Source organism: Ursus maritimus, unplaced genomic scaffold (genome assembly GCF_017311325.1).
Source record: "Ursus maritimus isolate PB19 unplaced genomic scaffold, ASM1731132v1 scaffold_14, whole genome shotgun sequence".
NCBI classification, from domain to species: Eukaryota; Metazoa; Chordata; class Mammalia; order Carnivora; family Ursidae; genus Ursus; species Ursus maritimus.
This window is the reverse complement of record NW_024423786.1, coordinates 49,294,766-49,308,151: the sequence shown is the minus strand read 5'-3', so window position 1 is coordinate 49,308,151 and position 13,386 is coordinate 49,294,766. Positions and strand designations below refer to the sequence as shown.

Below are 13,386 nucleotides of genomic sequence, written 5' to 3'. Positions count from 1 at the left end.
TCACAGACACATTCCATTTCTTCCGACTGACACTGACGGGGCAGAGCGGTGGCTCTGGGGCACCCAGGTGCAGCGGGCAGTGGCTGGCTGGGAGACTCGAGTAGGGGCCCACGAAAGGCGGCGCTTCCGCCGATGGCCGCCAGGGGGCGCGAGAGGCCGAGACGCGCGCCTGGTCTTTGCAATGAAGCCGGGGCGGGGCGGGGCGGCGGGGCGGGGCTGTCGCGGGGGCGGGGCTTGGAGGAGGTACCCCACGCCTTAGTCAAAGGGTCCTGCGTTCCTCTGGCCATCGCGGGGTCTACTCTCCTTCAACCTCCACTGAGCCTCCCATCCTTCCTGCCCTTATTTGTCCTTCATTTTCCCCGCCTTTTCGGAGCCACACCTCTCCAGTCTTCCTTTGCGCCAACACTTTCCTGTCCACCTTTGCCCACATTTTTACATCCTCATATGCATCCCTGCATTTTCCCATGCTCCCTCGCACCCCTATTTTCTCATGCTCCTGTGCATCCTCATTTTCGGGCCCTCTGCCCCTGGCTCTTAGGCTCCTTACTTCAAATGACCTTTTAGAGAAAGTCATGGAAGGACATACTCCTAGATGTGAATGTAACCGGCAGTCCAGGGAGTAGATGGTCACGCCTATGTGAACATTTTTAGCTCCACATATTCCAAGAAGCATATTGACAGACATTCGTTAAATTAATTCAAAGGTGGGGGGGGGGTCTCAATGCCCACGTGCACAATTTTTGCTCTGAAATGCCTGCTATGCACATCTCATCAAGGCCCACTGATCAATGGCACATGGGCTCAAGGAGAATTGCTTCACCTGCTATGGCTGAGCAGGCCTCAGAGGGAGAAATGAAAGGTTTTGGCAGGAGTGGGGAGTGGGGCTGGAATGGGGAGGATGGAGGGCTGTCAGAGGTTCCCACCTCCAGGTCACTCTTGGAGCCTCAAAGCCCCGCTTGACCTTGCTTCCTGTGTCGCCCTGGGAGGGATGAGGATGAGTCAAGTGAGCTAATGTGGAGGCAGAGGCTTGGGGGACCTGATGGCTTGTAGCTAGATCCTGCTTTCTGGAGCTTCTGCATTCATTCATTCCACATCGGTTTCTTGAGCACCTACTGTGTACCAGGCTTTGGGAACACAGCCATGACTAGGACAGCCCAGGACCCTGCCCACTTGGAGCCCCCTGTCTAATGGGGGCATTAACTACAGGAGTGGTCAGTGCTGAACCCTCCACCCACAGGGCCCAGGTGGCATCTTGGGGGTACCAGGGCAGCACGTCATACCTTTTCTCCACCCCTGGTGTAGCCTATTTGGAGGATGGGGAGCCAGCCTGGGCCGTTCAGGGCACCTGCTTCCTGGGCACCAGGAGCCTTGCTCCGGGATCCAATTGTGATGTGATAGAGGCTTATGAGTGAGGAGGGGTGGCTGCTGGGGCCCCTCCCTGGCGGATGATCGGACAGTCGGGAGAGAGAGGGGCAAGTCAGCCTTGGTGCCCCTGACCCTAGACCTATACCATCTGGGGTAACAGTAGCCCTGAGGTTTACTGAGGAGATGCTGACTTAAACATCTGGAGCCCCCCGTCTGGCGGACATGGCTGAAATGCACACTCTGTATTCTTCCCTGAAGAGACTTATCTTTCTTCAATGGCTTCATGGTTGTAAGTATGTCACTACCCAGGCCCTGGGGCTTTGCAGCCCTTCCTCCATAGCTGGCTCCCTCCAAGACAGAAATAAGTTGATCCAAATTCACTGGCATCCAGATCGGTGGTCCCCAGGGAAGCAGGAAGGATGTAGGGCAGACTGACGAGGAACAGGACACACTGGAAACAGGTGTAGGCTCTGTCGACCCAGAGTCGGTGAAATCAAGCACAGACGCATGTGATGGGGGTGCTGGGGAGGAGGGAGGGGGTTTGGGGCCAGGGTTGGTGGCGGAAGAGCTTGACCCTAAACACTAAGTTGTTTGGAAAGGACAAGAGGGAGTGGGGGTTTTTTTGTTTGTTTGTTCTGGGGGTTTTTTTGGTTCTTTTAATTTTTCAAAACACTTTTTTTTTCTTACTATAAAAGTGACCCAAAATGTGCATCATTAAGAAGCAATTGTTTTGGGGCGCCTAGGTGGCGCAGTCGGTGAAGTGGCCAGGTCTTGGTTTTGGCTCAGGTCGTGATCTCCAGGAGGTGAGATCCAACCCCCCCACAACCCCCGTCGGGCTCAGCGCAGAGTCAGCTTGGGATTCTCTCTCTCCCTGTGGCCCTGCCCCACTCGTAAGTGCTCTCTCTCTCCCCCTTTCTCAAATAAATAAATAAATCCTTTAAAAAAAAAAAAAAAGACTGTCGGGCGCCTGGGTGGCTCAGTAGGTTAAATGTCTGCCTTTGGCTCAGGTGGTGATGGCAGGATGCTGGGATCTAGTCCCTCAACAGGTCTTGTTCAGCGGGGAGTCTGCTTCTCCCTCTGCCCTTACCCCTTGCTCGTGCTCTCTCTCACTCACTCTCTCTAATAAATAAAATTTTTGAAAAAAAAAAACCTCTCTCCCTCTGACCCTCCCCCTCCCTCAAAATAAAATAAATCTTTTTTTTCTTCTTTTAAGATTTTATTTGTTGATTAGAGCGCACAGGAGCAGAGTGGGGGAGGGGGAGAGGGAGAGGCGGACTCCCCACTGAGCCAGGAGTCTGACGCAGAGCCAATCCCAAGATCCTGAGATCATGACCTGAGCCAAAGGCAGACGCTTAACCAACTAAGCCACCCAGGTGCCCCTAAAATAAACCTTAAAAAAAAAAAAGCAATTGTTTTGATAGCCGAATGGCATTAAGAAAAGGTTGCCAGGAAAAAGAAGGATATTAAATATCACTCCTCATCTTGTTACCTGTGTTGTAACATTTTCATGGGAATTAAATGAGACAGAACAGTTAAAGGGCTTATGCTTATCCTGGGAACATTGCTCAATAAATACCATCACCATTTTTATATCCTTTCAGATTTTTCTGTATACCTTTTAAAAACAGCAAAACAAACACATGAAAGCTATTGCTTAACAATCCACTTTTCCCCTTTAAAAAAAATGTAACTTCCTCTCCTTTTGAATAGACTCTGTTTTAGAGCAGTTTTCGGTTCACAGCAAAATTGAGCAGAAGGTACTGAGATTTCCCATATACCCCTGCTCCAACACGCACAGCCTCCCCCATCAGCAACATTTCCACCAGAGCAGTGTATCTGCTACAATCGATGAACTTACGCGGACATTACCATCACCCAGCATGCATAGTTTACATTAGAGTTCACTCCTGATGTTGTACTTTCTATGGCTTTTGACAACGTATCCACCATTTTAGGAATTTATGGAGTAGTGTCACCTCCCTCAAAGTCCTCCCTGCTCCACCTGTCTTCCCTATCTCCCCACTAACCCCTGGCAACCACTGGTCGTTCGACCGTCTCCATAGTTTTGCCTTTTCCGGAACGACATTTACTTGGAATCATGCACTGTGTAGCCTTTTCAGATTGGCTTCTTTCACTCAGCAATATGATTGCAAGTTTCCTTCATACCTTTTCATGGCTTGATGGCTCATTTCTTTTCAGTGCTAAGATTCCATTGAATGTTCCACAGTTTATCCGTTCACTTGCTGAAGGCTATCTTGATTGCTTTCAAGTTTTGGCAATTATGAATAAAGCCTCTAGAAACATCCATGTGCAGGTTTTTGTGCAAACATTACTTTTCAGCTCAGTTGTATAAATGGCTGCCATATCAATAAACATTCTCCTCCTACAATAAGGGTCAGCCAACTACAGCCTTGTAAATAGAGAGAGACAGAGAGAGAGGGATTATTTATTTGTAAATATATTTGTTTATGAATTGCGCATGGCTGCTTTTGAGCTACACTGACAGAGCTGAGTTGTTTCAACAGAAGCCTTATGGCCTGCAAAGCTCACAATATCTGGGGCTTTTCGCACACACAAATTGCCAACCCTTGTCCTAGAGCATCATTTAAAATAACTTTCTAGAGTCCCATTGCATGGCTGTCCCATGATTTACCTACCTAATCTGTATTATTGATTGCTTCAGGTAGTTTCATCCCTGAGCATTCTGATACTGAGGTACGTATGTATGTGTCTATTAGGGTATCAGATATTAGGCTGAATATCTACAAATGGAATTTCTAGGTAAAGGGTTTCACTGTAAAACCTTTAAGATTTTAAATATGAATTGCTAAGTGTCCTCTCGCACACCCTCCCCCTCAAAAAAGCTTGTTACCTGGCAACAATATATGAGAATGTCTCTCCACATCCTCACTAACTCTGGGTATTAACATTTTTTAGTGTTTTTGCTGATTTTATTTGCCTTTGCTCTTTCCCTCCCACCCCGCCACCAGCAGGGAGAGTTTTATTTGTATACAACTAACAGACTGTTTTTTTCCTGTCTGATTCCTGTCCTAAAGATGTCTGGTGTGATCCTCAGTGGCCTGGGCATCTATGTCAAGTTCAGAAGGGCTGTCCTGACAAGGGTCCTTGGGCTGTCCTCTGTATATCTCCTTCACATTGGCTACCTGTGCCTGGCAATGGGCTGCATCGCGGTGCCGGTTGGCTTTGCTGGGTGGTACGGAGCAACCAGAGAAAGCAGGGGCACTCTCTTGTTTGTAAGTTGGATCTGCACACATTCTCCAAAACTCCCACCCCACCGCCATGTGAATCCTTCCTTGCACATAATACAAATCCCTGTCATCAGCATCCCCTATTTTTCAGTGTTTGTGGTGTCTTATACGATGGCATCAAATGCATCTATCTTTTCCTTTATGATATATCTCAGTTAGAACTCCTCTCCTACCCCAGGCCATAAATTATAGTCTCCTAGGTTTTCTTCCCATAATTTTAAGTCTTGATTTCTCAGTTTTAGCTCTTTGGCTTTTGGGAGTTTGATTATGTGTGTGTGGTGTGAGGTAGGGGTCAGTCCTCTTCTGCCTACAGGAATTTCCAATATGCTTGGGTCTTTCCTGGGCACACTGCTCTGTTCCATCAGCCCATGTGTATGTTCCCACTAAATAACACAACACTGTTGTTATCCTCATGTCTGCACAACTACATGCTCAAGTACATGAGGTAGGACAGTTTTGAGCATGATCATGCAGACAGCATGTTGCAGATTTTATGTGTCTTGTTCATTCTCACATATAGCCTTGGCTAATGCCCCAAAGGCTGGCTCCCAGCTTCCCCACTCCCATTTCCCTTAGAATCTTGTCTGAATGGATTATCCCACCTTAGGTAAAATTTGCCTCCAGCATTTTTTGTCTTCCTTCCTTCACAGTGTTGCTGCAAAACTCTGGTTATTTCAACTTGGGATTTCAGGGAGATCCTTAGTAGGGTCATCTTTCAGAGCATAAACAACCTCCATTGTTAAAAGCACCCTGCCCCACCCTCCTCCTCCCTGAAGCTTTATCATCTCGTTTTCTTTCTTAATTACTTCATTCAGGAAATATTTATTGGACAGGTCCTGTGCCTGAAATAGTTCACTTTCAATATGATGTGGATGCTATTTTATTTATAGTTTAGCTTGGAGGAATCAAAGAGTCCTCACACCCTACGTCCAACCCAATCCGATTGACTTTACCCTTCGCATCTGTCCCTCCAAAGCCTCTGAGACCTCGCTCAGAAAAGCAAAATCATTTCTTACGATGTTGGGAGCCACAGAGGATTCTGAGCAGAGGAAGGACGAGCCCTGACTCGGGTGCTCACGAGCGCCCTCTGGTGGCCATTGGGGGAACAGAGTTTGGGGGACGAGGGCTGGACTGAGAGACCAGGGCGGAGGGACAGTGCTGGTCCATGTGGGAGACAGTGGGGGCTGGGCCGGGTGAGGCTGTGGAGGGGGTGAGAAGTGGGCAGATTAGGGATAGATTCTGAAGATGGAAGCTTCAGGACATATGGACACCTGGATATCTATCCTCCAGCCACCTCGGTCACCCAGGGGCAGTAATATTAATATTAATCCTTCACAATCTGTTACATGAGCCACTTGTCCAGGGTCCCACAACTGCTAAGCCCTGCACCTATGTTTGTCCTTGTGGGGTCTGGGGTCCCCAGGTGTGTATCCACTGCCTTTCCGTATCAGGACTAGAGAAGCCTAGCCATGGGTCAAAGACTCAATTAGCAAACAGCTTTTAATAATCATAATCAAATAGATGAAAGGAGAGCCAGGAACTGCCCTACTTTGCCCCCATGTGGCCTCCAGAAGCTCTCCAGAACTTACTGACACCTCTTGAGCTGGTCCCATGCCCACATGAAACTGAGCAGCAGTTTCTCCTTGATGGGTGATTGCAAGACATCCCTTCTGCTTGCTATCTTTCTCATCGTGTTTTCCATTGGGCTTGTGAATTTTGCCTGAAACATAGGCCAGCGAACATAAGTCCCCTCCCCCATCAACCCTGCAGCCACCGACCTGTCCCCCTGCATCTTCCCTATAGCCCCATCCCCTCTTCCCCCATTTGCAAGGGTTCTCAGCCTGCTTCTCCTCCCCTCCTCCTGCCTCTGTTCTGTCCTTCCCACCGTCCCTCCTGTTTCCCCACAGGTGCCTGCTTGTCAATGCACAGAGCCTTTACTGACCTGGAGGTCCCCTCATAGGTCTCCCTGGTGCCCAGAAAGTGCTGGGCATGAAGTGGAGCTCCAGCTAGTGGCTCCAAGAATACCTCAGGCCAGCATCCTGGACGACATGCAGGAAAACGCCACGTGAAAGAAAGAAGCCCCACACCCCACGGGGCGGGGGGGAGTTCTTTCAAACCGAAGAGGCCATGTGGCCTGGGGGTGGAGGGAGGGACGGTCCCCACCCCTGTAGGGATACAGCTGAGCAGGCTCCCAGCCCCCTCCGACCCCTCGGTGTCTTCCAGTGTTTCCTGTTCACGGTTATCGTTCTCATCATTGAAATCACAGTTGCCGCAGGGGTCCTTGCCTTGTTCCACATTGTAAGTACAGTGCTGCTGCTCCCGGTCCACAGTAGGAATAAATCCAATCGACAGACGCACCACCCCTCCCCCGAGGAGCCACCCATGCAGTGATACCTGGCCCACAGGCCCCTGGGGCTGGAGATTGGGTCTCCAGAAATGGGGTGGAGAGCCAAACACCTCAGCCACCCCTGCAAAGGCCCTGAGAGACTGGCCGAGTTAATTTCATTCACCGTCACCTTTGCGTTTGGTGGTGGGGTGTTAAGTAATGGGGAAAGCTGTAAAAGCTGTTGGGGTTTTGAAATGTGTCAGAAACAGAGGGCTATTTAGCCAAACCCATTCAAATGACAAAGCTTGGATGCTTTGACCCAGCTATCCCATCTCTAGGGACCATCCAAGGATTTGCTTGCTCGGGTGCAGAAGGACGCGGACACCAAGGTGTGCAAAAGATTGTGAGCATTGTAGGAGGGCGGTTAGTTTATAACAATGCTCATGGTTTCTTTGAGAGGGGACCCCCAAGAGGGACTTGGAGGGGACAGAGAAAGTGAGCAGGGAAGGGAAGGCAGCCCATAAAGGGCAACCCTGCAGGCAGCTGGGCTCAGTCCTGCTGGGGGGCATCTGGGAGCAGCATCGAGTGCGGGTCTGTTTTCCCACTCGGGGGGCGAGGGAGCTGCAATATTGATCCATCTCCCAGCAGTATCGCTTGAGGGCTGCTCGCAGGGCACAGGTGGGCTGAGAGGCCACAGAGAGCCCTCGGTTGCTGGCAGCGGGAAGCCAGGCCAGCGTGCCCAGAAATGACAAACGCCACTGGGATGTGCGCCGGGCACCAAGAGCAACCGCTACTCTTGCTAACAACGAGAAGAGTATAAAGCAGGGAGAAGAAGAATGAGACTATGCTTTGCTTTGACATACATCGACGATCTCTTTGGGGACACAGGAAACAGTAACAGTCACCGTAGTGGAGTGGGAGGAACTTGCTGGCTGGGAGAAAAAGGTGGGAGGGAGACTTTTCATGGTCTACCCTTCTGTGCTTTGTGAATTTTGAACCATGTGACTATTTCACCTCATGCAGAAAACTTTTTTATTTAGACCTTGATTTAAAAAATAGAAAATGAAATTTGCCCCTTTTGTGCAGCGATTGATTCCGTTGCTAAAGATGATATTCAAATCTTTAATCGAGTTCCAGCCAACTCGGGGGTGTAGCAGGCATGTGGGCGATTCAAAAGAGCAGATGATTCAAGTTTGCGGTGGGTACGACCAGATGCACGGAGCTGAGACCCACGCTCTTCCCCGTGTCCCTCTCTCCGAGGTGATGGCAGCCAGGATTTGTCCTCCTCCAGTGCAGACTTGTAGCTGGGGGGGCTGTGAAGGAAGTCAAAGAAAGGAGAAGGCCAGGGGCGCCTGGGTGGCGCAGTCGTTGAGCGTCTGCCTTCGGCTCAGGGCGTGATCCCGGCGTTGTGGGATCGAGTCCCACATCAGGCTCCTCCACTATGAGCCTGCTTCTTCCTCTCCCACTCCCCCTGCTTGTGTCCCCTCTCTCGCTGGCTGTCTCTCTCTGTCAAATAAATAAATAAAATCTTAAAAAAAAAAAAAAAAGAAAGGAGAAGGGAGGGCGCCTGGGTGGCTCAGTGGGTGAAGCGTCTGCCTTCGGCTCACTTCGTGATCCCAGGGTGCTGCGATCAAGCCCTGCCTCAGGCTCCCTGCTCAGCGGGGAGTCTGCTGGTCCCTCTCCCTCTGCCCCTCCCCTCACTCATTCTCTCTCTCAAATAAATAAACAAAATCTTAAAGAAAGAAAGAAAGAAAGAAAGAAAGAAAGAAAGAAAGAAAGAAAGAAAGAAAAGAAAAGAAAGAAAAGAAAAGAAAGAAAGCAGAAGGGGAGCCCCACCTCCCTGCTCTGTCCCCAAGAAAACCTCCCTACGTGGGGCACCCTTGCTGTTTTGTGTGCCCCTCACTTCCTGTTTCATCGTTGAGGTTTAAGAAGTGGCCTTGGAGCAAGTCTTCGTGACCCTGAGGAAGAATTACAGAGGTTACCGAGCACCAGATGACTATTCCACAGAACGGGACTTGGCCATGGAGAAGGTGAGCCCCACATCCTGGGTGTGTTACATGATGCGAGACTCATAACATACCCTCCCCTCTTAACCATGGGCAGGAGTCCCGTCCAGGGGCATTGAGTACATTCGTGGGGTTATGCAGCCATCGCCACCACCCATCGCCTCTAACCCACTGTTCTACTTCCCGTCCCTGTGAATGTCGCTCCTCTGGGGACCTCACGGGAGTGGAATCCTACAGTATTTGTCCTTCTGCGGTTGGCTTATCCCCCTGAGCATAATGTCCTCCAGGCTGTAAGCACCTGTGCAGATATTTAAAGGAACAGCATTCCAGAAAGAGGGAACAGTCTGTAGAAAGGCCTTGAGGCTGGAGCTTGCTACGTGTGTTTGAGGAACAGGGAGGGGACCAGTGTGGCTGGAGCGGAGTGAGTGGAGGGAGAGTGGGGCCAGTGAGGGCCTAGAGGTGACTGGGCAGATCATGCCGGGCCTTCAGGGCCACGGTGAGGCGTTCGGCTTTTACCCCACTTAAGATGGGAGCCATGGAAGGTTCTGAGCCGTGAGGGGCTGGAGTAAAGGAGGCATTCAGCACAAGCCCCAGAAGAGCATGACCGCTCTAGACAGTAGCCATGGTGACCATGATTTCTATTGTATTTCATTATTTTGATTGTTGAAAGGGAGTCGTCAAGTGATTATTCTCCTCTCTGCAGCTGAAGTGCAGCTGGGTGAAGGACTACACAGATTTTTCTTGCTCTTCCTTCGAAATGACAGCTCCTTTTGACTATACAGCTTTGGGGAGTCGGGGTTCCCATCCTCATTTCTCATATGGGGAAACTGAGGTGGGGGGGGAACAGTTCAAGGTCACATGGCTCTGGTGGAGCTGGGTTTGGCCTCCTGAGTCCAGGCCCTGGGCTACACCGCCCGCCTTACCGAGGGCTGAAAATAAAGCAGTAACGATGAGCAAGGATCATTCTAGAAGAGTGACAGCTGCCACGGGACCAGGCACTCACTTCATGAATTCCGTCCCCAGCACACACCATCATGAGGCGGGGAGTGCTTTTCTCCCATTTTATAGATGAGGAGACTGAGGCACAGAAAGTTTCCCAGGCCTTACTCGCCGCCGGACGGTGTTACTGCTGTATGTATTACCTGCGCTCAGCCCTCGGGTGTCAGCTCCACCAAGGCAGGAATTCTGTCTGTTTCGTACCTGGCGGTTCCCGGTGCTTCGCACACAGCAGACACTTAATCAATGTATATTCAGTAAAGGGGTCACTGAACCCTGTCGGGAGGAAGCTCAAGGCAACTCAAGCTTCCAGAAGCAAGACTTGCCAGGAGCCTAGAAAGGGGAGCATCTCCGTGACTGCAGGAAGGGACATGGAGGCCCCATCTCCACAGGCGGCTATTCTACCCACCCGCTATGTGTCTGGTCTCTTAATCTCTCCAAACCTGCTTCTTCACCAACAAAACAGAGAAAAGAATAGTACCCACCTCATGAGGTTATAGTGATAAATAAGTGAGAAAATACATGTAAATGGCTGAGAAGGGGCTGGATACATGTTAGCCCTTCTGTTCATATGTAAAGAGCACCCAGAAATAACTAACAGTTACTGGATGCTGGCTATGTGTCAGGCCACTGTTACGTACTTCATGTAGATTTTTTTCTCTTAATCCTCACAAAAATCTTGGGTGGCAGATCCGGTTGGTCCCGTTTAAACTGAGGCACAGAGAGGTGTATGACTTCTCCAGGGTCACACAACTAGCAATAACTTGGGACATCTGGTCATACTCTTATTCACCACACTTGGAGGTCACTACGGATCAGTACTAGGGTATTGATCTTCTGGGTGAGGTGAGGGAACGAGGAAGCCAGGGAAGATGCTGGAATAGGGGAAGTAGTCAAGTGAGGAGTCAAGGTCCTTTTGGCTTTATCCCTTCTCCTCCCTGAATCTGAGAAGAATTTCACTGGCCCAAGGGGTGGGGCTGATGGGAACTTGGAGTCCAGAAGCCCTTTTTTTTTTTTTTTTAAAGATTTTATTTATTTATTTGACAGAGATGGAGACAGCCAGCGAGAGAGGGAACACAAGCAGGGGGAGTGGGAGAGGAAGAAGCAGGCTCATAGCGGAGGAGCCTGATGTGGGGCTCGATCCCATAACGCCGGGATCACGCCCTGAGCCGAAGGCAGACGCTCAACCGCTGTGCCACCCAGGCGCCCCTGGAGTCCAGAAGCCCTTAACCAGGTCCCGCCTGCTTTGATATTTGTATCCTCAGGGCTGTTTCTTGTAAATAACCAAGACCAGGGCTTCAACTTGAGTGGGGCTCACTGAGGGCAGCAGTGATACAGGTAAGGCCTAGGCCCTTTGGAACAAACTGAGCTCTTTTATTGAGCACCTACTGTGTGCCAAGCACTGCTCTGGGCACTGGAGATCCCTGCTATGGTGGAGCTGACATTCAAGTGGACGTGGGGGATGGATGATCATTTCAGTTAAAGATCCCTTCTGGGAAGGGAGTAAAGTGGGTGACAGGATAGGGAAGGGAATCAGGGATGACTTCCCCGAGGAGGTGACATTTGACCAGTGACCTGAGGAGATAAGGGATAACCATATGTGTATATGGGAGAAGCCGGAGGAAACAGCTGGTGCAAAGGCCATGAGGTAGCAATAGGCTTGGGTTATTCACAGACCAGTGGGGAGGCCCCTGTGCCTGGAGCAGGGTGAGTGAGAAGAGGGGTAGGGGGAGATGAGGGCAGGGAACTGATGGGGTAGATCATACAAGACCTTGTAGGCTGCAGGGAGGGGTTTGACTTTTATTCTGAGTATGATGGAAAGCCATTAGAAGAGTTTTAATGTTCACTTTTTCACTCCACAAACCTTACTGAGCACCTCCTTTGACCAGGCATTGTTGTTGGCTCTGTGGATACAACGATGAACTCCACAGGCAAAAATCTCTGCCCTCATGGGCATTCTAATCAGCAGCGAAAGACAAGACATATGATTTTTTTCAATTGGATAATGTATTGTATGGTAGTGATAAGTGTGTGTTTTAATTTTCGAGAGAGAGCATGAGCAGGGGGAAGGGCAGAGGGAGAGGGAGAGCCCCAAGCAAACTCTGCGATGAGAGCGCACAGCCCAACTCACCGCTCGATCCCAGAACTGAATTTTCTTCTCCTACCTCCTTTAAAAGACACCTGCATAAGGCAATACCCATAAAACTGTGTTTATAGACTGATTTTTTTTTAAAGATTTTATTTATTTATTCGACAGAGAGAGAGACAGCCAGCGAGAGAGGGAACACAAGCAGGGGGAGTGGGAGAGGAAGAAGCAGGCTCATAGCGGAAGAGCCTGATGTGGGGCTCGATCCCGTAACGCCGGGATCACGCCCTGAGCTGAAGGCAGATGATTAACCGCTGTGCCACCCAGGCGCCCCTAGACTGATATTAAGATGTAATTCACATGACAATTACAGCCCAAAGGAGGGTGGAGAGAAAAGAGATGTATAGGAGGAAAGTCTTTGTGCTACTGAAATTCCTTTAGTATTAATCCAAACTAGATGGTAAACAGTTAAGATGTTAATTGTAATCCCAAGGGCAACCGCTAAGAAAAGAACTTTAAAATATAGTAAAAGAAACAAGGGGATTAAAGTGCTGCACTAGAAAGTATTTACCCCAAAAGAAAGTTGGGGTGAGCCAACATAACAAGCAAAAAACACAAATGGAAAACAAATAGCAAAATGGCATATATAAATCTTACCTTCTCAGTAGTTACATTAAAGATAAAGGCATTTGGGGTGCCTGGGTGGCTCTGCCCTGCTCAGCGGGAAGCCTGCTTCTTCCTCTCCCACTCCCCCTGCTTGTGTTCCCTCTCTCGCTGCCTCTCTCTGTCAAATAAATAAATAAAATCTTAAAAAAAAAATAAAGATAGGGGGCGCCTGGGTGGCACAGCGGTTGGGCGTCTGCCTTCGGCTCAGGGCGTGATCCCGGCGTTGTGGAATCGAGCCCCACATCAGGCTCCTCCGCTGTGAGCCTGCTTCTTCCTCTCCCACTCCCCCTGCTTGTGTTCCCTCTCTCGCTGGCTGTCTCTGTCTCTGTCAAATAGATGAATAAAATCTTTAAAAAAAATTAAAAATAAAATAAAGATAAACGGATCACACCCCTTCACTGTATACTTTAGAAAGGTGTGTTGTATGATGTATGAATTTTCTCAATAAAGCTCTTATTTTGGGGGGAAAAAAAAGCCTCCATCCCTCTGGGCCCCCATGAAGTTCTTTTTATCCAGGCGGTTGCCCCAGATTGATTTTCGAGACGCCACGTGGTGTTCTTCTGCTGATCACTGCCAGCTGAGAGATGAATGAATCTCCCCCAGCTGATCTGTATTATAAAAATGGGCATTTTTTTTCATTGTACACATTTATATTGAATATATGTTTGCAAA

The 13,386-nt window shown here is 49.5% G+C and overlaps 1 protein-coding gene across 1 annotated transcript in view; it reads left to right on the top strand.

The window, feature by feature from the left end:
* Nucleotides 1–1,367: 1,367 nt before the first annotated feature.
* TSPAN16 (tetraspanin 16) overlaps nt 1,368–13,386 on the top strand; it is a 15,748-nt gene continuing 3,729 nt past the window's right edge. Inside the window, 5 exon segments of the mRNA XM_040628270.1 lie at nt 1,368–1,662; nt 4,422–4,619; nt 6,858–6,932; nt 8,883–8,990; nt 9,670–9,798. Coding sequence (XP_040484204.1) covers nt 1,588–1,662; nt 4,422–4,619; nt 6,858–6,932; nt 8,883–8,990; nt 9,670–9,798 — 585 coding nt within the window. The 5' untranslated portion in view covers nt 1,368–1,587.